The sequence below is a fragment of the Heterostelium album genome (genome assembly GCF_000004825.1).
Source record: "Heterostelium album PN500 unplaced genomic scaffold PPL_scaffold8, whole genome shotgun sequence".
NCBI lineage: Eukaryota > Evosea > Eumycetozoa > Acytosteliales > Acytosteliaceae > Heterostelium > Heterostelium album.
The window spans coordinates 635,439-658,625 of NW_008805070.1; the positions used below are offsets into that span (position 1 = coordinate 635,439).

The 23,187-nt window shown below is 30.2% G+C and overlaps 14 protein-coding genes across 14 annotated transcripts; 6 read left to right on the forward strand and 8 right to left on the reverse strand.

The window, feature by feature from the left end:
* Window positions 1–80: 80 nt before the first annotated feature.
* On the reverse strand, window positions 81–3,531 carry mocos (molybdenum cofactor sulfurase; the record flags this gene model as incomplete). The annotated part of the gene is made up of 7 exons (XM_020578717.1): window positions 81–93; window positions 209–1,254; window positions 1,340–1,932; window positions 2,009–2,154; window positions 2,220–2,757; window positions 2,828–3,111; window positions 3,470–3,531. The coding sequence occupies 7 exons, from the start codon at window positions 3,529–3,531 to the stop codon at window positions 81–83; spliced, it is 2,682 nt and encodes an 893-aa protein (XP_020431586.1).
* Window positions 3,532–3,776: 245 nt separating this feature from the next.
* PPL_07884 (uncharacterized protein) lies at window positions 3,777–4,718 on the forward strand (the record flags this gene model as incomplete). The annotated part of the gene is made up of 1 exon (XM_020578718.1): window positions 3,777–4,718. The coding sequence occupies one exon, from the start codon at window positions 3,777–3,779 to the stop codon at window positions 4,716–4,718; it is 942 nt and encodes a 313-aa protein (XP_020431587.1).
* Window positions 4,719–4,921: 203 nt separating this feature from the next.
* Window positions 4,922–5,985, reverse strand: PPL_07885 (uncharacterized protein; the record flags this gene model as incomplete). The annotated part of the gene is made up of 2 exons (XM_020578719.1): window positions 4,922–5,523; window positions 5,592–5,985. 2 exons carry the CDS (start codon window positions 5,983–5,985, stop codon window positions 4,922–4,924), a joined length of 996 nt encoding a protein of 331 aa, XP_020431588.1.
* Window positions 5,986–6,563: 578 nt separating this feature from the next.
* Window positions 6,564–6,698, reverse strand: PPL_07886 (uncharacterized protein; the record flags this gene model as incomplete). Its single annotated transcript, XM_020578720.1, has 1 exon — window positions 6,564–6,698. The coding sequence occupies one exon, from the start codon at window positions 6,696–6,698 to the stop codon at window positions 6,564–6,566; it is 135 nt and encodes a 44-aa protein (XP_020431589.1).
* Window positions 6,699–6,998: 300 nt separating this feature from the next.
* PPL_07887 (uncharacterized protein) lies at window positions 6,999–8,680 on the forward strand (the record flags this gene model as incomplete). Its single annotated transcript, XM_020578721.1, has 3 exons — window positions 6,999–7,777; window positions 7,821–7,903; window positions 7,932–8,680. The coding sequence occupies 3 exons, from the start codon at window positions 6,999–7,001 to the stop codon at window positions 8,678–8,680; spliced, it is 1,611 nt and encodes a 536-aa protein (XP_020431590.1).
* Window positions 8,681–8,963: 283 nt separating this feature from the next.
* On the reverse strand, window positions 8,964–10,027 carry PPL_07888 (uncharacterized protein; the record flags this gene model as incomplete). Its single annotated transcript, XM_020578722.1, has 2 exons — window positions 8,964–9,565; window positions 9,634–10,027. The coding sequence occupies 2 exons, from the start codon at window positions 10,025–10,027 to the stop codon at window positions 8,964–8,966; spliced, it is 996 nt and encodes a 331-aa protein (XP_020431591.1).
* Window positions 10,028–11,093: 1,066 nt separating this feature from the next.
* PPL_07889 (uncharacterized protein) lies at window positions 11,094–12,650 on the forward strand (the record flags this gene model as incomplete). Its single annotated transcript, XM_020578723.1, has 1 exon — window positions 11,094–12,650. One exon carries the CDS (start codon window positions 11,094–11,096, stop codon window positions 12,648–12,650), a length of 1,557 nt encoding a protein of 518 aa, XP_020431592.1.
* Window positions 12,651–13,348: 698 nt separating this feature from the next.
* Window positions 13,349–14,412, reverse strand: PPL_07890 (uncharacterized protein; the record flags this gene model as incomplete). The annotated part of the gene is made up of 2 exons (XM_020578724.1): window positions 13,349–13,950; window positions 14,019–14,412. The coding sequence occupies 2 exons, from the start codon at window positions 14,410–14,412 to the stop codon at window positions 13,349–13,351; spliced, it is 996 nt and encodes a 331-aa protein (XP_020431593.1).
* Window positions 14,413–15,035: 623 nt separating this feature from the next.
* Window positions 15,036–16,454, forward strand: PPL_07891 (uncharacterized protein; the record flags this gene model as incomplete). The annotated part of the gene is made up of 3 exons (XM_020578725.1): window positions 15,036–15,257; window positions 15,391–15,639; window positions 15,717–16,454. The coding sequence occupies 3 exons, from the start codon at window positions 15,036–15,038 to the stop codon at window positions 16,452–16,454; spliced, it is 1,209 nt and encodes a 402-aa protein (XP_020431594.1).
* A 97-nt stretch (window positions 16,455–16,551) lies between these two features.
* Window positions 16,552–17,176, reverse strand: adi1 (1,2-dihydroxy-3-keto-5-methylthiopentene dioxygenase; the record flags this gene model as incomplete). Its single annotated transcript, XM_020578726.1, has 3 exons — window positions 16,552–16,662; window positions 16,749–16,869; window positions 16,968–17,176. 3 exons carry the CDS (start codon window positions 17,174–17,176, stop codon window positions 16,552–16,554), a joined length of 441 nt encoding a protein of 146 aa, XP_020431595.1.
* Window positions 17,177–17,385: 209 nt separating this feature from the next.
* On the forward strand, window positions 17,386–20,313 carry pop1 (ribonucleases P/MRP protein subunit POP1; the record flags this gene model as incomplete). Its single annotated transcript, XM_020578727.1, has 7 exons — window positions 17,386–17,679; window positions 17,749–17,946; window positions 18,025–18,873; window positions 19,000–19,241; window positions 19,332–19,717; window positions 19,789–20,134; window positions 20,226–20,313. The coding sequence occupies 7 exons, from the start codon at window positions 17,386–17,388 to the stop codon at window positions 20,311–20,313; spliced, it is 2,403 nt and encodes an 800-aa protein (XP_020431596.1).
* Window positions 20,314–20,587: 274 nt separating this feature from the next.
* On the reverse strand, window positions 20,588–20,975 carry PPL_07894 (putative mitochondrial protein; the record flags this gene model as incomplete). Its single annotated transcript, XM_020578728.1, has 2 exons — window positions 20,588–20,665; window positions 20,772–20,975. The coding sequence occupies 2 exons, from the start codon at window positions 20,973–20,975 to the stop codon at window positions 20,588–20,590; spliced, it is 282 nt and encodes a 93-aa protein (XP_020431597.1).
* A 277-nt stretch (window positions 20,976–21,252) lies between these two features.
* Window positions 21,253–21,540, forward strand: PPL_07895 (uncharacterized protein; the record flags this gene model as incomplete). The annotated part of the gene is made up of 1 exon (XM_020578729.1): window positions 21,253–21,540. The coding sequence occupies one exon, from the start codon at window positions 21,253–21,255 to the stop codon at window positions 21,538–21,540; it is 288 nt and encodes a 95-aa protein (XP_020431598.1).
* Window positions 21,541–21,622: 82 nt separating this feature from the next.
* On the reverse strand, window positions 21,623–22,909 carry rapA (Ras-related Rap1 family protein; the record flags this gene model as incomplete). The annotated part of the gene is made up of 3 exons (XM_020578730.1): window positions 21,623–21,767; window positions 22,240–22,697; window positions 22,811–22,909. The coding sequence occupies 3 exons, from the start codon at window positions 22,907–22,909 to the stop codon at window positions 21,623–21,625; spliced, it is 702 nt and encodes a 233-aa protein (XP_020431599.1).
* Window positions 22,910–23,187: the final 278 nt, after the last annotated feature.

Below are 23,187 nucleotides of genomic sequence, written 5' to 3' on the forward strand. Positions count from 1 at the left end.
CATATTTGATATCAAAATTTAAAATAAATTGTTTTATTATAACTTTGTTTTTTTTTTTTTCATTTTTTATTTATAAATAATCATGTATTACAACTTTTGAATAATATTAATTTATAAATTCAACAACATTGTTATAGATATAGACTCAAAAGATATAAAACATTTCTTTTACTTTTAATATTTATATTTATATTTATATACTATTTACTTATTTATTCTTTCTACTTTGGAATGAATTGAAATCAATTTTTTAATAGTACCATCACAGCCTTCTTGTGATTCTACATATTGTAGATGTTGACCAAATACTATTTTACCTTGATTTCTTCTATAGGTAGATAGGGTAGCCAATGGTTCTTTCTCTTCGATTCCCATTGTTTGATTTATACATATCATTTTACATCGATTACACAATCCAATTGTTTGAAAGGTATTTTCTCCAATTGTAAATCTATCGTATCCATCCTCTTCGTATGGATATCCACCTTTAATTACAAAGTTTGCTCTGAAGCTACTGGTTGTGATCCAGTTCCATTCGTTGGCTAGACTGTTACTTTGATTTCTTGATACGACACGATCTCTTAGATCTTTAACACTGGATTCACTTATCATCAAAAACGGTGATTCATTTGCAAATGATATCTCTTCGCCTCTAGTTCCTTTCGATGCTTCGGTGGTTGTCGTGGTGCTGGTGGTGGAGTCGTTGTTATTGTGCTTCACTGCCATCCTCGACTTTCTATGACTATCAGGGTTCTTTCGCACCAAATGGCATTGTTTGCCTGTGAATGTATACATCCAGTTGCTGACATCGCCAACTGTTTCCAAGTCATCTTTTCCATAGAGAAGACCCTCGACGCTGTCACCACACACCTGAATTACATCCATCGATGATCTTGGATAGTAGTCGAGTGGCAATACCAACTCTGGCATCTCTGGAGCCTTAAGTTTCAAAACCCGATCTTGTAGATCGATATGTGTTGAAATTAAACTTAAAACAGGTAGTTTCTTTTGATTGATATATACACCGTTCTGGTCGATAAGAGTCCACTCTCTATCATAGAGCAGACCAGATGGACCAATCTCCCATTCATCAACGGTGAACGCACCAAATGACTTCACAGGATAAACATTGATCTCCGAGAGATAGATATCGCCACGATCTGCTTGTCCATTTATCGATGATGAGACACATGGAGAACTTAGTTGTGAATGATTTTCATCAATAAAATTATCTTTTAAAAATTCTATAAATGTCTGTTTTGTTTGTTTCACAGAATATATATGATTAGTAACTAAAAATTTGTGTTTGGTAATAGTTAAAAATTGTTTAAATAATTACAAAAATATCTTTAAAATTTGACATATAACCAAGTGAAACTCTTATGGAACCAGTTAGTTTACCATCGATTATATCTTTGTCATCCCAACAGACGTGTCCATCTTTTAGATGTTTCTCAACGTCGTCTCTTGTCAAAGATAGATAGCTGTGACATGCACCAGGATTACAGAAACATCCTATTCTTAGGTGTATATTACAAAGTGATGCCAGCTTCTCTACTTCGTTGAATCCAACTGGTTGTCCATTGGTTTTCAATACGTTGAAATTGATAATGGCACCCTGTCTATTCGAGTCGATATAATGATTATCGGCGTAGATGACCAATAAAGGTGAACCATTACTATGCTTTAGTTCCACCATTTTATCTCTTAGATATTGAATCAACGAAAATGTATGTTTCTTTATATTCTCCATTCCCAATCCATCGAGTATATCCAGCCCATATTTCAACGAGACTATCGATTGATAAGGTAGTGTACCATCTTCAAACTTTTGATGCAATACATCTCTAAAAACATGAAATCTCTCATATGAGAGTGATGCATTAACTGTTCCACCACCAAAATATACTTTGTTTAATAATGGAAAGCAATCTATAGATACATATAAACGGAACGAATTAGAAAAACATCACTATTAAATGTTGTTGTTAAAGTAACAAAACTTTACCATTCTTTATAATTAAAGCACCTAAACCGGTTGGATATCCAAACATCTTATAAAATGAAAGTGCAATGAAATCTGCTGGATATTCCGACAAGTCAAATGGTGAAGTCGGTACAAAACTAGCTACATCTAATAATATCTTTAAATTTCTTTAAACTTTTATGTTAGATCTAACTTGATTGTGTTGAAACTATTTTTGTTGTATTTTACATACTTGAATTTCTGTTTTAATATCTTGATCACTTCTAAATTGTATTTGGATCCGTTGTAGTTGCATTGTGCAGGGAAAGCCAGTAGACTGTAGGAACCATCGTTTGGTTGCACCTCACGTTGAATGACATTGACGATGTCATTGAAATGGGAGTTGTTTGATTGTTTGAAGAATGCTGATTGTATTGGTCGGAATTTTGAGCCTCGTTCTGCGGCATACTCTCTGATGCCAAGCAGTGAGTTGTGTGCCTCTGTAGAGTAGAAGAAAGTCGAGTGTTTCGACTGCCACGGGAAGTACTCGCCTACCTTCTTCAAGGCGTCGGTACAACCCGATGTGAATACAACAGTGTATTGTCTATAGGGTGCAGAGAACAACTGGAGTATTCTCTCACGAGCTTGGTCTATCGATTCCGTTGTCTTCAAACCAATCGGATTCAGACTATGTGGATTAGCATAGATTGTCGATTTCAAATCCTGATTGACCAAGTCAAGCTGTACACTCGATGGAATAGTAGAAGCAGTATGATCTAAATAACAACAATCTATAATATATATAGCAAAGGAATTTGTAAAATAAGATTTGTTAAAATTTAAATGGTTTTGTTTTTTTACTAGTACTTTGTGTTGTTACTTTACCATTTAATACTGAGAAATCATTGTTTCTAATATGATCTATTCTTTGATTATAACCATATGAATCAGAATATTGATTCAAAAATGATTGTTGTTGTTTTTCAAATTCAGAAATTCTTTGATGTGAATATTGATTTTGTTGAACCGATATAACTCTGTCACTATCATTATCATTATTATTATTATTATTAATTTCTTTTAGCAATGTCTCATTGTCATTTTTTGTATTAAAATTTGAATTTAATGTTATATTGCTTTTTAGACTATTATTATTATTATTGCTGTAGTTGTTGTTGTTACGTTTTTTAAATATAAAATGATTTATAGTTATTATTACTATTATAGTTATTATTACTATTATAAACATTGTGATTAAAATAAAATCAATAAGATTGATTAATTAATATTACCCCCTTTTTTAAGGTTAAAAATTTTGATATTTTTTTAAAGAGAAAAATTGAAACAAAATTCTAAAAAAGGAAAATGTTAAAATTAATAATATATTATATTATTTTGGTCTGTTTATTTTGTTTTTTTTATGGTTTATTTTTGGAATAAAAATAAATATATATTGATTTTATAGATTTTTTAGAAATAAAAAGAATACAATAACAAAACTACAACACTTCCAAATGGTTAACAAATGTCAAGAAGACAATAAAATAAAATGAAAATTTTTTCATTCTTTAAAATTAAATCAATTTAATTTATATTTAATAGAATAAAAAAATTTCAAATAAATAATGATATAAAGGATAATAATAAAAAAAATAAAAAAATAAAGTCGAAATAGAAAAAACATGAATTCAAATTCTCCTGATTTTGTTCAAAAAATGTTATCTATTGATATTGTGAATATCTAGTCAATCCTATTTCTTCTTTATTTCATTTAAAAACCAACCGCAGGTTTATCTATTATACAATCAATATGGATGATCAAAAACAGAGATATCTTAATGCAATCAATATCAATCCAAATGATAAAGATGCACTCTTCCAACTTGCAGCGGCACTTAATCATAATGATCAAGAAGCAATCACACTTCTATCAGGTGAATCAATAACGAAAGAGCAACTCTTATTGAAAGTCATCCTTCTGGATCCAAACTTTGCCAATTCTTATTTCGGGTTGGCAATCGTTATTTCAGATGAGAATCGAGAGTCGATCATACTCCCATCAGGTCAATCAATGACAGAGCAACAATTATACTTGAAGGCAATAGAGTGTGATCCAACTTATACCAGTGCTTATCATAACCTTGCACTTACTCTTCCAAGAGGTGCAACAATTACACTCCCGAAAGGACAATCAATGACAAAACAAAAATTATTCTTGAAAGCAATAGAGTGTAATCCAACCAACTCTAAATCATTCTTTAATCTAGCATTAATTCTTAAAAGAGGTGAATCAATCAAACTACATAATGGACAAAAACTGAACAAGCAACAACTTTGTGTGAAGGCAATAGAATACAACCCAACCGATTCACATTCATATTATATCCTTGCAAATTCACTTTCAGATGGTGCGACAATTACGCTACACAATGGACAATCGATGACCAAGAGACAACTATTATTGAAAGCTATAGAGTGTGATCCGACTAATTCTAGATTATACTTTAGACTTGCATTAACACTTTCAAATTACATATCAATCACATTACACAATGGAGAATCAATGACAAAACAACAATTATTGTTTGAAGCATTCAAATCTGACCACACACGATCATCGGTTTACAAAGAAATTGGATTATCTCTTCTGAACAACAAACAAACTATTACACTTCCAGATGGTGAGAAATTGTCAAGGAGACAACTCCTTCAAAAAGCAAGACAATTTAGAATAAATCTACCAAGAGAATAAATTAATAAAAGCAATTGTTTATGTTTTAATTTTGTTTATTATCCATTGGTTTATTAAACTTCAAAATCATTAAAAAAAATCATAATAAATAAAGTTAGACTGACAACTTTGAATTGAAAGGAATTCAATTTGTTTTTATTTTAAGGTTGGTGAATTAAAGATATATACAATAATAATTAAAGATTAGTTATAATCATAAAGATTTAACTGCTGCTGCAAGTTCCGATGGCTTCACAGATGAGTGTTGGTAAATTGAGTAAGATGGTAGCTATAGATACTGAAGCAACAGTACCAATGGTTTTAATAAGACCAGCGGCAACAGTTGAAGCAACAGCAGCAGTGATATCGAACCAAGTCACTAAATATGCAGCAATACCACCGATAGCAGCAGCACCAGCACCTGTTGGAATCAATGCAATCAATGCAACGGTTATCGCACAAGTCAAGAGAGTGATGATGATTCCAAATCCAACTTGACACCACCAACATCCCCATCCAAGTGCAACATCATGTTTGGCTGATACGATTGCATTTGGTCCTTTTGATTTGATTGCTTCTTTCAATTGATTGAATGAATCACTGTATTGATTCAATAGAATCTGAATGTTATTGGTGACATCGGTTGTGAAGAAACCTTGTGGAACACCATAATCATGCAATTCAGAGATTGTTTGACTGAGTGATGGAAGTTGTGGATCTTCACCTGCTGTTAATCTTGCGAGACTATTTTGTTGTTGAGCTGTAACCCAAGCATTAACTCCGGTATTGATTGAATCAATCACTGAATCTGGTGTGTATGGTCCAGCTAAATATTAAATAATGGAAATTAGTATTGATTTTATATTTTAAATTAAAAATATTTTTAAAACTTACCAGCAGTAAAAGTGATATAACCTGGAATGGTTAAGATATCACCAGCAGGTAATGTTGATGGATAACTGGTTTGGTTTGAAACATAGATTGCATAATATGCAGCACATTCAGTTTGAGTTGGAGTATAAGTGTAATGACGAGCACTTGTACATTGAATGGCGGTCGTGAAGTTCAAAGTCATAACAGTATCATGATTGTCTGGTAAACAATAGAGTAAGATACTGTGGTTTTGTGGTTTGGCATAACCTCTGGTTTTGATATGGATTTGACCATTTCCAAGATAATCTGGAACTTCAACGAATCTGAATTTCTTACTGTTGGTTGATGGAGTTACTGAATCTTCAATATGTCCATTGATTTGTGGAATATTTAATTTTTTCGAAACTGGATCCATTGTTTTTGTTAATAATTTTATTGATAAAATAGAGATAATATGTTAATAATAATTGGTTTGTTTTAATATTTGATTGATTGTTAAGTATTTGATTTTTGTGATTTGGAATTGTCCTTGACTTCTGATATTTATAGATTCTCAAATAATTTGCCCCAAAACAAAGATAAGTTGAAATTATTAATTCAAGTCCAAAAAACTATGGAAAATCATATATTGATTGTCGTTTTTAGAACAGATAGTTTATTTTTTCAAATAAAAGCCCAATAGTCAGATCAATCTTGAATAATTTTTCAAATAATAGATCTTTGTTATTTGATTGAAAATTAAACAAATTGATTATTATTATTTTTAATTATATTTTTGGTTTCAGACCAAATCTGATTCTTTAATTAATCGACTCAATTTTGTTAGGTGTGTGGGGTGCTTGAGTTTTCCCCAAACAATTTTTAAAAAAAAAAAAAGGTGAACTTGCACAAAATCGAGTCAACAAAAAAAAAAACAAAAAAAGAATTTGAAGTTTTAAAAAAATCGTGTTTTCTTTTGCAATGATCTACAATAGTTATTATTGACTAAAATATTTATATATCATTAATATCAGTATTATTATTATTATTATTATTATTATTATTATTATTATTATTATTATTATTATTATTATTAGATAGATAACTATTAATATCTGATCTGATTTTGTTTATATGATCACATACCATGATTTTCTTTATATTGATTATTATGTAGAGTTAATTTTGTGCATTGATAAGATACTATCTGATAGGCAAAAACCACAATAAGTAAAAGTTAAGTTTGAGTTGAGATAAACAGATGATTCTCATAAAAGTAAAAAAGGTCTAGAAACGAACGACCATTATTACTTTTTTTTTTTTTTTTTTTTTTTTTTTAGTGGAATTAGAGGGTCCTCTAATTTTTTTTTCCCAAAGAATGAAATAAATTGATATTTTTTTTTTTTTTAACCAACAATTTAATCTTCTTTATACTATAATGCAATAAATATGGAAAATGAAAAACAGACATATCTTAATGCAATCAATATCAATCCAAATGATAAAGATGCACTCGTCCAACTTGCAATGACACTTGATCCTATTGATCAACAAGCAATCACACTTCTATCAGGTGAATCAATGACCAAAGAACAATTCTTATTGAAAGTCATCTCTCTGGATCCAAATTTTGCCAATGCTTATCACAAGCTGGCAATAGTTATTTCAGATGAGAATCGAGCGTCTATCGTACTTCCATCAGGTGAATCAATGACAGAACAACAATTATACTTGAAGGCAATAGAGTGTGATCCAACTTATCCAGATTCATATCATAACCTTGCATTAACTCTTACAAGTGGTCAAGCTATCACACTCAATAATGGACAACCAATGACACAAAAACGATTATTATTGAAAGCAATAGAGTATGATCCAACTTGTCCAGATTCATATGATAATCTTGCATCGACACTTACAACTGTCGAACATATTACATTACACAATGGACAATCAATGACAAAACAACAATTATATTTGAAAGCAATAGAGTATGATCAAACATATTCAGATTCCTATTTTAACCTTGCATCGACACTTACAAGGAGTGATTCAATCAAATTGCACAATGGACAACCAATCACAAAACAACAATTATTATTGAAAGCAATAGAGTATGATCCAACATATTCATATTCATATTATAACCTTTCTATTACTCTTAGAAATGGCGAACCAATTACATTACCCAATGGACAATTAATGACAAAACAACAATTACTCTTGAAGTCAATGGAAGTATAAGCCAACCAATTCCAAATTATATTATAGACTTGCATCAACACTTTCAAAAAACCAATCAATCACACTCAATAATGGACTATCAATGACTCAACAACAACTCTACTTGAAAAGCAATTGAGCATATTCCAACACATTCAGATACATATAATAACCTTGCTGCGACTCTTTCAAATGATGAATCAATAACACTCAACAATGGACAATCAATGACAAAACAACAATTACTATTGAAAGCAATAGAGTATAAGCCAACTAATTCCAGACTATACTATAGACTTGCATTAACTCTTACAAAAAGAAAATCAATTAAGTTACACACTGGACAATCAATGACACAAAAGCAATTATACCTGAAAGCAATTGAGTATGATCCAAGTCATGCAAATTCATATAATAATCTTGCGGCGACTCTTTCAAGTGGTGGATCAATCACACTCAATAATGGACAATCAATGACAGAACAACAATTATACTTGAAAACAATAGAGTGTGATCCAAAACTTTCACATCCATATCATAACCTTGCAGATACACTCTCACATAACGAATCAATCATTTTGAATAATGGACGATCAATGAATAGAAAACAACTATTGTTGCTCGCAATAGAATATGATCCAACTTATGCCAAATCTTATTTTGATCTTGCAATAATACTCTCAAGTGGTACTTCAATCACACTACACAATGGACAATCAATGACAAAACAGCAGCTATTGTTTGAAGCACTCAGATTAGATGAGACAAGATCATTGATTTACAAAGAAATTGGATTAACTCTTTTGAACAACAAATATACTATTACACTTCCAGATGGCGAACATATGTCAAGAAGACAGCTCCTTCAGAAAGCAAGACAATTTAAAACAAAACGACCAAGAGAATAAACAAAATAATTTTTTTTGGCTAACTATGTTCATTTTATATAAATATCATTTTTTTTATCTTTTTCTTTTTTATAGACAAATAAATTTATGAAACTTGATCAAAAACACTTTATGAGGTTTAAAAAGTGTGTTTTTATACATACACTTTTCACCCCTTGTTTCGAAAACTATTTATTTAAGATAGTTGAATTGAATCATTGCTAAATAATTCTTGTAAAATTTTTTTATTTAAAGATTGATGAATTAAATTTATGTACAATAAAGATTAGTTAAATTTGAAGATTTAACTGCTGCTGCAAGTTCCAATGGCTTCACAGATGAGTGTTGGTAAATTGAGTAAGATGGTTGCAATCGAAACTGAAGCAACAGTACCAATGGTTTTAATAAGACCAGCGGCAACGGTTGAAGCAACAGCAGCAGTGATATCGAACCAAGTCACTAAATATGCAGCAATACCACCGATAGCAGCAGCACCAGCACCTGTTGGAATCAATGCAATCAATGCAACGGTTATTGCACAAGTCAAGAGAGTGATGATGATTCCAAATCCAACTTGACACCACCAACATCCCCATCCAAGTGCAACATCATGTTTGGCTGATACGATTGCATTTGGTCCTTTTGATTTGATTGCTTCTTTCAATTGATTGAATGAATCACTGTATTGATTCAATAGAATTTGAATGTTATTGGTGACATCGGTTGTGAAGAAACCTTGTGGAACACCATAATCATGCAATTCAGAGATTGTTTGACTGAGTGATGGAAGTTGTGGATCTTCACCTGCTGTTAATCTTGCGAGACTATTTTGTTGTTGAGCTGTAACCCAAGCATTAACTCCGGTATTGATTGAATCAATCACTGAATCTGGTGTGTATGGTCCAGCTAAATATTAAATAATGGAAATTAGTATTGATTTTATATTTTAAATTTAATATATTTTTAAAACTTACCAGCAGTAAAAGTGATATAACCTGGAATGGTTAAGATATCACCAGCAGGTAATGTTGATGGATAACTGGTTTGATTTGAAACATAGATTGCATAATATGCAGCACATTCAGTTTGAGTTGGAGTATAAGTGTAATGACGAGCACTTGTACATTGAATGGCAGTTGTGAAGTTCAAAGTCATAACAGTATCATGATTGTCTGGTAAACAATAGAGTAAGATACTATGATTTTCTGGCTTGGCATATCCTCTGGTTTTGATATGGATTTGACCATTTCCAAGATAATCTGGAACTTCAACGAATCTGAATTTCTTACTGTTGGTTGATGGAGTTACTGAATCTTCAATATGTCCACTGATTTGCGGAATATTTAATTTTTTTGAAACTGGATCCATTGTTTTTTTGTTGTTAATTTAATTGATAAAATAGAGATAATATGTTAATAATAATCTGTTTGTTTTAATATTTGATTGATTGTTAAATTTGATTTTTATGATTTGAAATTGTCCTTTTCTTCTGGTATTTATAGATTTTAAAATTAATTTGCCCCAAAACAAAGATATGTTGAAATTATTAATTCAAGTCCAAAAAACTATGGAAAATCATAATATTGATTATCGATTTTAGAACAGATAGTTTATTTTTTCAAATAAAAGACCAATAGTTAGATCAATCTTGAATAATTCAAACTATTCAAATAATAGATCTTTGTTATTTGATTGAAAATTAAACAAATTGATTTTTATTATTTTTAATTTTATTTTTTTTGGTTTCAGACCAAATCTGATTCATTAATTAATCGACTCGATTTTGTGGTGCGGTGTGTTGTGCTTGTGGTTACCTTTTACCCACAAACAATTCTAAAAAAAAAAAAAAGTGAACTTGCACAAAATGGAGTCAACAAAAAATATATATTTTAAATTTATGTAATCAATTTTGATTCTTTCGATGTCAATGATTGAATCAGTTTTATTCTTTTATAAATATATCATTAATATCAAATCAGTATTATTAGTATTATTATTATTATTATTATTATTATTATTATTATTAGATAGATAACTATTAATATCTCATTTGATTTTGTTTATATGATCACATTGACCATGATGCTCTTTATATTGATTTTTATGTATAGTAAAACAAATGAGCACATCAATCATGTGCATTAATAACATACTATCTGATAGGTAAAATTATGCTCTGGACTTTCATAAGTAAAAATTTAGTTTGTGAGATAAATAGATGACTCCATTCATTAAATTAGTTTTGTATATCATACAAGTAAAAATGGTATGTGGTTTTTGTTATTTTATTCGTGGTTACAAGAAAGTTTTGTTTTGTGATTTTTTTTTTTTTGATAATCAGTTACTTTTGGATCCTTCCCAAAGAATGAAATAAATTGATATTCTTTTTTTTTTAAAAACTATTTAATCTTCTTTATACTTTATTATAATAAATATGGAAAATGAAAAAGAGAGATATCTTAGTGCAATCAATATCAATCCAAATGATATAGAAGCACTCTTCCAACTTGCAATGACACTAGATCATAATGATCAAGTAGTAATCACACATCTATCAGGTGAATCAATGACCAAAGAAAAACTCCTATTGAAAGTCATCTCTCTGGATCCAAATTTTGCCAATGCTTATTACAAACTGGCAATAGTTATTTCAGATGAGAATCGAGCGTCTATCGTACTTCAATCAGGTGAATCAATGACAGAACAAAAATTATACTTGAAGGCAATAGAGTGTGATCCAACTTATCCAGATTCATATCATAACCTTGCATTTACCCTTACAAATGGTCAAGCAATCACACTCAATAATGGACAACCAATGACAAAACAACAATTATATTTGAAAGCAATAGAGTATGATCCAACTTGTCCAGATTCATATGATAATCTTGCATCGACACTTACAACTGTCGAACATATTACATTACACAATGGACAATCAATGACAAAACAACAATTATATTTGAAAGCAATAGAGTATGATCAAACATATTCAGATTCATATGATAATCTTGCATCGACACTTACAAGGAGTGATTCAATCAAATTGCACAATGGACAACCAATCACAAAACAACAATTATTATTGAAAGCAATAGAGTATGATCCAACCAATTCCAAATTATATTATAGACTTGCATCAACACTTTCAAAAAACCAATCAGTCACACTCAATAATGGACTATCAATGACTCAACAACAATTATTCTTGAAAGCAATTGAGCATATTCCAACACATTCAGATACATATAATAACCTTGCGGTGACTCTTTCAAATGGTGAATCAATAACACTCAACAATGGACAATCAATGACAAAACAACAATTACTATTGAAAGCAATAGAGTATAAGCCAACTAATTCCAGACTATACTATAGACTTGCATTAACTCTTACAAAAAGAAAATCAATTAAGTTACACACTGGACAAACCATGACAAAACAACAATTATACCTTAAAGCAATTGAGTATGATCCAAGTCATGCAAATTCATATTTTAACCTTGCGGCGACTCTTTCAAGTGGTGGATCAATCACACTCAACAATGGACAATCAATGACAGAACAACAATTATACTTGAAAACAATAGAATGTGATCCAAAACTTTCACGTTCATATCATAACCTTGCAGATACACTCTCACATAACGAATCAATCATTTTGAATAATGGACGATCAATGAATAGAAAACAACTATTGTTGCTCGCAATAGAATATGATCCAACTTATGCCAAATCTTATTTTGATCTTGCAATAATACTCTCAAGTGGTACTTCAATCACGTTACACAATGGACAATCAATGACAAAACAGCAGCTATTGTTTGAAGCACTCAAATTAGATCACACACGATCATCGATATACAAAGAAATTGGATTAACTCTTCTGAACAACAAATATACTATACACTTTCCAGATGGGGAACAAATATCAAGAAGACAGCTCCTTCAAAAAGCAAGACAATTTAGAACAAAACGACCAAGAGAATAAATAAACTATTTTTTTAGGTTAACTATGTTCATTTTATAAAAATCATTTTTTTTATCTTTTTCTAACTCAACTATATACAAGAAACTTGTTTTTTAAATTTATATCAATATCGATCTTATTTTGTTTAAAATTGGAGTTCCATTGGTTTTTTCAAGAAACTTAACAAAGAAGATTTATGTATTTGAGCTTCCAAAAGTGTGTTTTCATTCACTTTTCACCCTGTTACAATATTACCGAGCTATAGTTCTTGAGAGTCATTAATAAACAACATACTAACTCGCTAAAATATCCTAGGTTTAGACAACAAAAAGTCCGTAGACAAATATTTCACCATGCTAACAGAAATGGAAGATCTTGTTATAGTAATTAAAATGTATTACTAAATTAATAGAACAAGATCCAAAACTATTATGTTAAATAAAAATCAAAAACCATTTAAATAGAAAATTAATTAATTATGTAAATAATGAAAATAAAAAAATAAAATCTATTACATTTATTACCTTCCTCTGACATCTACATGTAAAAACATAAACATTATTATTGTTTTAAACACCCTTTGTTTTCGAAAACTACTATATTATTTAAGAAGAAGTTGGTTGAATTGAATCATTGCTAAATAATTCTTGTAAAATTTTTTTATTTAAAGATTGATGAATTAAATTTAAATACAATAAAGATTAGTTAAATTTGAAGATTTAACTGCTGCTACAAGTTCCGATGGCTTCACAGATGAGTGTTGGTAAATTGAGTAAGATGGTAGCTATAGATACTGAAGCAACAGTACCAATGGTTTTAATAAGACCAGCGGCAACGGTTGAAGCAACAGCAGCAGTGATATCGAACCAAGTCACTAAATATGCAGCAATACCACCGATAGCAGCAGCACCAGCACCTGTTGGAATCAATGCAATCAATGCAACGGTTATTGCACAAGTCAAGAGAGTGATGATGATTCCAAATCCAACTTGACACCACCAACATCCCCATCCAAGTGCAACATCATGTTTGGCTGATACGATTGCATTTGGTCCTTTTGATTTGATTGCTTCTTTCAATTGATTGAATGAATCACTGTATTGATTCAATAGAATTTGAATGTTATTGGTGACATCGGTTGTGAAGAAACCTTGTGGAACACCATAATCATGCAATTCAGAGATTGTTTGACTGAGTGATGGAAGTTGTGGATCTTCACCTGCTGTCAATCTTGTGAGACTATTTTGTTGTTGAGCTGTAACCCAAGCATTAACTCCGGTATTGATTGAATCAATCACTGAATCTGGTGTGTATGGTCCAGCTAAATATTAAATAATAGAAATTAGTATTGATTTTATATTTTAAATTTAATATATTTTTAAAACTTACCAGCAGTAAAAGTGATATAACCTGGAATGGTTAAGATATCACCAGCAGGTAATGTTGATGGATAACTGGTTTGATTTGAAACATAGATTGCATAATATGCAGCACATTCAGTTTGAGTTGGAGTATAAGTGTAATGACGAGCACTTGTACATTGAATGGCAGTTGTGAAGTTCAAAGTCATAACAGTATCATGATTATCTGGTAAACAATAGAGTAGGATGCTATGATTTTCTGGTTTGGCATATCCTCTGGTTTTGATATGGATTTGACCATTTCCAAGATAATCTGGAACTTCAACGAATCTGAATTTCTTACTGTTGGTTGATGGAGTTACTGAATCTTCAATATGTCCACTGATTTGTGGAATATTTAATTTTTTTGAAACTGGATCCATTGTTTTTTTGTTATTGAATTGATAAAATAGAGATAATATGTTAATAAAATAATAATTTGTTTGTTTTAATATTTGATTGATTGTTAAGTATTTGATTTTTGTGATTTGAAATTGTCCTTTTCTTCTGGTATTTATAGATTTTAAAATTAATTTGCCCCAAAACTAAAATGTAGCAAAAATTAGATATTATAAATTCAAGTCCTAAAACGAATCAAAAATACTCGAATTTTGTACAATCGAACGGATATATATTTTTTTCAAATAATGTGCCCAATAGTCAGATCAATCTTGAATAATTCAATCAATTAAAATAATAGATCTTTATTACTTGATTTTGATTTACTTTGAGAAATTTGATCAACCATTTCGTTTAGTTTGTTTTTAAGATTTCAGACCACATCTGATTCATTAATTTTATCAATTTTGTGGTGTGGTGCTTGTGGTTACTCTTTTTACCCACAATTAATTATCAAAAACCCAAAAAAGGATGCACTTGCACGGAATCGAGTCGACAAAAAATGAATTCAAAAAAAAAAAAAAAAAAACATAAAAATGTGCAACACTTGAAAAATAATATTAATAATTTTTTATTTTTTTTTTGTAAACAATTAATATCCAAAACAATGAACGATTTAGATAATCTATCGTTTGATTTAGATGATAATCAACAACCTCGACATCGTGTTGGGGAGGATTTGTGTTCAGACTCCACTCAGATCAACCTAGTCGACCCGAAAGTGTTGCATGAATTTATTGATGTTTTGCTTGATTGTAAAAGCAAATCCTATATGCTTTCAGAGAACTATGTAGAGAATCTAATGAAATGGTCAGGTTATATTGAAAATGTATGTAACACTTTGAGTTTTGTCAAAACGACGTTGCTATAGCATTAGGTTTTGATGCAATTCGTTCGTCATAGCAACGGCGCTAGTATACTAAAATAAGAATCTCTACCTACTACTGTAGTTTGTTGATAAGTCAGGTGGTGAAGAAGCACTAACTTATAACCAATACTATTGCTCTACTCTAAACGATATGATAGAGACAGAGTCAAAGAAGAGAGGAATGTTATCGCCCGTTCAATTGGAGGTGAGCGACCTATTCTCTATTGACAATGTACTCTTTAGAATATGGTTAGATAACAATATGATTGATGAATATCGTCTCTCTTTATTCCTTACTTATATGATTAAAAATAAAAAATATATAAATGATAATTCTATAAATGTTTGTATAATCATGATTGATTTAGATAGATTTCCATTTAATACTTTATCTAATCTATTTTTATATTTCTTTTCTAGAAATTGATGAGTATGACAAATTTAAATAATTATAAAAAGATACTGTTAGATAGCTATAAAAAAATGGCCATTACTACTGAGGAATATGATAGTAGTAGTTATTATACAATAGATATACTTGGTGATAGTTATCATTGTGAAAGAAAAGCATGTGCTAGATTGATACTGTCCAAACTTAACAAAGAACCTTATAACAACTCGGTAAAACAAATTGAATTACTATCGGAACTGCTCAAGAAAGAATCAAACTATAATCTTTATCTATGGATATTATATATTGTAATAACAACATCATCGTCATCATCATCATCAAATCAACAACAACAACAAAAGAATAATAAACAACAACAACAACAACCACAACAATCAGTTAATTCAAAAATGTTAATCGATCTTTTAAAAAAAGATAACAAAGTTAGAGCACAATTCAATTTGGCATGTAATGATGATCTGTTGAAATCACTGATAGCCATAGATAAGACATTCTTTGAATTTCATCAGCAGACGCTCTTCACTGTATTCGATCACTACTGCTTCAAGGTGGCAACGCCAAACACCGAGAGAGTTAACTTGCTCATCAACAAATTCAAATCGATACATACCCTCTCTAAAGTGAACCAAGAGATTGGCAACCAGATCACAAGCAAACTACAACCTGTACATACAAAATCAAAGACAACCAAACTATTAAATCCAGATCTCTTTAATTCCATATATACAATGTATTTTAATAAATAACATTCTTTATAAATATATAATAAACAATAATGAATATCTATCTATCTATCTAATGCATTGAGCCATTCAGATAGTTATCTTGTTATTATTATTATTATTATTGCTGATGTCTGTTGATTGGTACCCATTTTGGAGCATCAGTAAATAATCTGCAAGCATGAATTTGCTTAGTTTCTGTCAATGTGAATCTATGATACATGTTGGCAGGCTAATGATAATGATAACGATAAAGCATCAAAGTAATTTAGTAACATTATATTATATGATATGATAATTATTAGATCCAATACATACAACAATAATTAAATCACCTTTTTCAACACGAATTCTAATCCATTGATCGTTGGCATCACGTACATCAAAGAAACCACTTCCCTCCAAGATGAATCTAATTTCCTCATCATCATGTAAATGTCTTTTTGTTTTTATTTTGTATTGTTTTTAATGAATAATAACTTTGTTAATATATCAAATGTTTATAAATATGCATCTTAAAAGAATGAATCTACATACTCTTCAAAGAAAATCTTTAATTTAGCATCTAGATTCTCGGTGTTTTCATTAAGCTTTACTTCATCTCTATTCTTGTAACCTCTTTCTTGACAGATTTGATCGAGTTTCTCTTGGTAGTCTGGCATTGGCATTGGGTAGTATAACACATTGATGTTATTCAATTGTTGTACGGAAACTGGTTCATTTGATTCGAAATAATAACTCTTCATCTTCTCTTCTCTTTCTCTCTTCTTATCTTAGTAAACTAATATATAATTTAAAATGACCAAAACAATGATTATCTGTTTGTGAAAAAAAAGCAAATTTTATTTTGCAAAAGCTTTTATGTGGGGGTTGAATTTCTTCGTTTAAGTGTGAATTAATATTAATAAGCTAGTTCGAACGAATCTATTTTTGATCGAAAGTTAATCAATTAATAATGAATCGACCAAACAACAATAATAATTATAATAATAATAATAATAGGAATAGAAATATAACAACTAGTGGTGGTAGTAGTAGCAGTAGTGGTTCGACACAAGGTGGTAGAGTTCCACTAGCTAGATATGTAAATGAAAGAAAGAATGAAGTACAACAATTGATGAGTGCCATCATCGTAAAAAAGAATAACAGTAGAGCATTTCAATCGTTACCGAGATATCTAAGAAGAAGAACGATGAGCACAAGAATATATAGAGTACCACTACACATTAGATTTAGAGCGAGAAAAGAGGTAATAAACTTTAGGTTACTTCTGGTTAACAAACTTTTAATAGCTTACATTTGTTGATTGTTGTTATAGATGGAAAAGTGTGCAAATTCAAATAAAACAGGTCAAGTTATCAATACAAAGAAAGGTAAAGTACTTAGAAAAGCAAAGCGAAGACCATCTTACTTGTTAAGAGACTACGAGCGTAGACAGAGAACCTACAAATGGTTGGAAACACATATTTGGCATGCAAAGAGAACTCATATGATAAATCTATGGAAACATAGAATCGTAGGTTTATAAAAATAGGATATATAATGAAAGTATTAGTACAATTGTAACTAATCGTAATCCTTTATTATTTTTTAGGCATTGAAATTGAATGTTAAATCATTTAGACCAACTTTTAGAGCATCCTCCCATTTCTCTACGATTTATGATGCATCTTATAATGGATGTTTCGAACTGATAGGTGAAAGACAATCGATTATCGATATGTTGAAACAAATGACTCCACCCGACTCACTGTCGATCGGTGCCAATCTCTATGTCACAGGCTCACGTGAAGGCAACTCAATGCTATACTACCCCAATAGATATCCATTTCATTTGATCTCACCTATTCAATTCCTTTGGAAACAACAACAAGATTATAATAATAATAATGATAACAACAAAAAACAATCACAAATATGGATATGGGTACATGCATCAACGATAGATACAGTACAGAGTGTACTCGAAGAACAATCGAAACGATACAATCTGCAGTTGAACTCTCTCTGTGGTGAACTACAGAGATTCGAGTTGACCGGTCCAAAAAGCAATGCTGTACTGCAAGCGGTTCTGCAACCATTCGATAGCAGCACAGGTCTGATGGATTACACCTCTGACAATGCAAAAGTATGGTATGCTTTGAGTCAGTTGCGATCCGCAGCTACACTACCACCCGGTACTGTTCTCTCACTTAATGTAATGGATCCACGTTTAATATGTAAAGTTCCACCATCGATTGCACATGCAGTTGGATCAGTCTCTAAACCCTCAATACTCAATCAACAACAACAACAACAGCAACAACAAGATCAGCTAAACAATATAATATTGAATTGGAATCAATTCAAAGTAGCGATATCACCACTACAAGATAAAGAATCAAGACAATCAATGTCAGCCAACATTGAACCTATTTCACAAATCTATCAAAGACGTAAAAATGTATGTTAACTATTATTGTACTTTCACTAAACGAAATAATAATAATATAAATATTTTTGTTTTTGTTTATTAACTTCTTTATTTACTAAACTAATATAATATTATAAACATCGCTTCGATTTCTAGCCATTGTCAAAAACACAATTTAGTTCACCTTCTATACTTTTAATTCAAAGAGATGGTGGTCTTAGTCGAGGTTATGGTTCAGGTTGGGATATCATAGTACCAAAGTCATGGGGAACTTCATTTTGGATACCGATGATCTATGCTGGTGCATGGGCAATCGCTCTCGAGAATAGAGATACCTTTTTACTTGAACAAGGTATACCTAGCTTCCCAGGTGATTTCCCCGACTCACATTCATATAGGTAATTAACTATCTATCTCTAACAAATAACAACGATATACTCAAATAGTAATACTTATAATAATAATAATTTGATTCATTATAATAATAGTGAATATCATAAGATAATGACACAAGAAACCGTTTCTAAATACAATAGAACTCCAAAAGGTAAAAGACCCAACTATTTAAATAACTGTATCTACTTCCCATTCGAATTGAATTGGCAATGGATTCTTAGATATCAAGGTGACGATCTTCACTTCAATAATAATAATAATAATAATAATAGCAATAAAAATAATATGAATCAAACATCCGATAACTCCAAGAAACAAAGAACAGAAACTACAACATCCTCACCCTCTACAACAACTACTACTACAACAACAACAACAACAACAACAAATAATATCGAAGATAAATCATTACCATTTTTTGTATATCGTGGTAAGCTAGCAATGTCTCTTTTACCAATAAAGAAACCTGTAATGAAGAGTAAGTTAGATTAATCCAAGATCTATCATTATTATTATTATTATAATTATTAACTATTTTTATTATTTAAGATAATAAATATGAAACATATACACAGAATCAACCTAACCCAAGAGGATTGGTAAGAGTATCAGTTAGAATGTATGATGGTGGTAAGCCAATGACAAACTCTGTCATCTATGCACCGACCGATTTTGATTTGGAGCGTCTCAACAATAAATATACACAGAAACACTATGGTTCGATTGAACTGGATGTTGGACATCCAAGTGACCCAGAGACATTCTACAAAGAAACCAACAGAAAACCAATTGGTTACGTCGTAAAAGGTGAGCAATCTTTGGTTAGAGGTATTGGATCTGGTATTGGATATTGTAGTGCCGTCTCTTTTGTAAACATTCATCTTAAAGCATATGAGTAAGTTAAAGAACATACAACTAAACAAACAAAGATATCAATCATAATTAACTCTTAACTTTACAATTCAAAACAAAAAAAAAAAAAACAGGAAATCGATTACTCCACTCGGTTTTGCATTTATTCAGAATCCAACTTCAAGAATGCTTTATCCTGTCATTTTAACTCTACAACCATAATGAATGATTGATTGATAATAAATGAATAGCTATTTAATCGTATTATCCAAAATATATATATATATTATAATGATATCTTCTTCGTTTGCCAAAATTATATACAACTGTTTGATTGTTTGTTGATTTATAAACAATATTGTTCTTTGTTTGGTTGTTTTTAAACTGAAAAAAAAAGAGAGAACATACTGATCGAAATCATATCTTTTACATGTTATATTATTTTCTTGTTGTTTATTTTAAAATATCTATTATTAAGTGTTGTCGTTGTTTTCGTTTAAATTGGGATTCTGTATTTGTTCTTGATAACTCTTTGCAAATGATAGTTGAAAGATGATTCACGTCTTGGTTGTGTCTATTATGTAAATTGTTTTTATAGTTGATTTACGAGTGTTAGTTAATTATGTGATCATGATTATGGTAAAATGATCATAATAATCGAAACTATCTCGGATACTTACCATATCTTTATTACATTTCTCTAATTCCTTAAGTTGATTTGCACATTTGCTAATTTCGAAATCATTAACATTTAGACAATAAGCATAGACCTCGACGAAATCAAAACAATGTCTTGGTTCTCTCTTTGTTACGATTGTCTTGTTTTTGAATCTTGGTGAAAGCTTGAATGGATTATCATCACGATCTTGTGGTTTAACTACCATCTTTTATTGCTTTGTGACAAACTTTAATATATTAATATATAATAAAATATTATAACGAAAGGTAAGTAAATCAATCGGTTGTTTTGAAATTGATCAAAGAAGGAAAAAATCAATCAGAAAAAAAAAATGAAAATGATTAAAATTTTTTGCATTAAAAAAAACAAAAAAAAAACGTAATCTATACTTTGTCATTGTCATAAAACAAAAGTCAATTAGATTAATTATTATTATACTATCGTATCTATATAATATACATAGAAAACAACTAAAGTAGAAAATGATAAAGTTTACAAGAAGTAGAATGTTGAGATACATGAAAAACTTTCAGAGATTTAACTATGTAGCATTTGCAGCAGTTTTTGCATCTGCGTGGTATTTCGGTCAACAAGAAAAGGAAGATGAGAAACAAAAGTTTTTGGCTCAATATTCAGATGCTGTACTTCCAGCAGGTGCTTCTATCGTAACCACACCTTCGGAGGTTGGTGCACCAACTAAAGATAATCAAAATAATAATAGTAGTAACAATTCATTGTTTAGTAGTCCACTCGAAGGATTAAAGAAATAATAGATGACCGCGATAGATAGCCACTCTACATATACACACAAGAGGAAATAATAGTATACAACAAATCAAATCAAATCAACAATTAAAATTTCACAAAGTAGAGGAATTCATATCTACTTATTATTATAATATTTAAATCATTTGGCTCGATCAACCAAGATTCACAATAATAATCGATGGTCACAATTGTAATGAGACCACAATAATACAGTACTGCTCCAATGTAACTACCAACAAAATAAATAAATCTATCACTCTTTGATTAGATCCGCAAGCAATCGCAACACAATAATTATTGTGTTGTTTAAACTAATAAATAAGATCTTTTTTACTGATCAAAAAATTGCATCTCATTTTCAGATAATTGATTGGACAACAACAACCCAATCAAAGATATTTTTGCAATAAAAAAAGTAACCAAATTATAAAACAATTAATTGATTGAATTTTAAAAAAAAATAAGAAATTTATCATTTATTTCTTTTAAGAATTAAAGGTACATATCGTTTAGTTTTTTTTTTTTTTTTTAGTTTTTTTTTTGAATTTTTTTTTTTGCTTTTCTTCTTAAGTTTGTTTGAACAACGGAGATTTGAGCGGATGGTTTAAAATTTAAAGGTGGTGTTATGATTATGATTGGTGTGGTTGTTTTGATGTTGTTTGTTTGTTGTTGGTGACGATGATTAAGTAGTTGATGTTTACAATAAGACACATTTGGATTTTGGTTTAGATGATGGACCGACTGGGTTTTTACGATTGATTTGACGGATTAAATCATAGAAAATTTGTTCGACGTTGATCTTGTTCTTGGCTGATGCCTCCAAAAATACACATCCACCAAACTTTCTTGACAACTCCTCACCTTGCTCATTAGAGATGACACGTTGGTCGTTGAGATCGCACTTGTTACCAACCAAAACCATTGGGACGTCGTCACAATCCTTTACACGCAAAATTTGTTCACGCAAATCTGGAAGTTCGTTGAATGTTGAATTTGAAATGATACTGTAGACGAGCACGAAACCTTGACCGTTCTTCATATAAAGATCTCTCATAGCAGTGAATTGTTCAGTACCAGCAGTATCCAGAATTTCGAGCATACATTGGTTACCATCGACTTCGACTTGCTTTCTATATGAATCTTCAATAGTTGGATCGTACTAATATATTGGTTTAAATAGAAAAAGAAATACAACATTTAATTAAATTAATAAAATAAACCAAAGGTGGAATCACACCAATATTATATTATATTATATTTAAAAAGACATACCTTCTCTACGAAAATACCTTGGACAAATTGTACAGTGAGGGCAGATTTACCGACACCTCCGGAACCTAAAACAACAATCTTGAACTCTCTTAAAGGCATTTTATTTTATATTATTTATAATTTTAATACTGTACAAATTTTAAGATTTTTAAAAGAAATAAACTGACTAATTAGTAAATTTATATATTATTATATTTTTATTATTATTATTTAATGATCGATGGATTGATTTTTGATATAAAGCATTAAACAACTACAATTAAGACAATAAAAAAGGGGAAAAAAAAAAACAATATAAACAAAAATGGAAGAAGAATTCTTTTTGTTTTTTTTTTTGATGAAGATTATTTTTATTTTATTTTATTTTTTTTTGGTTG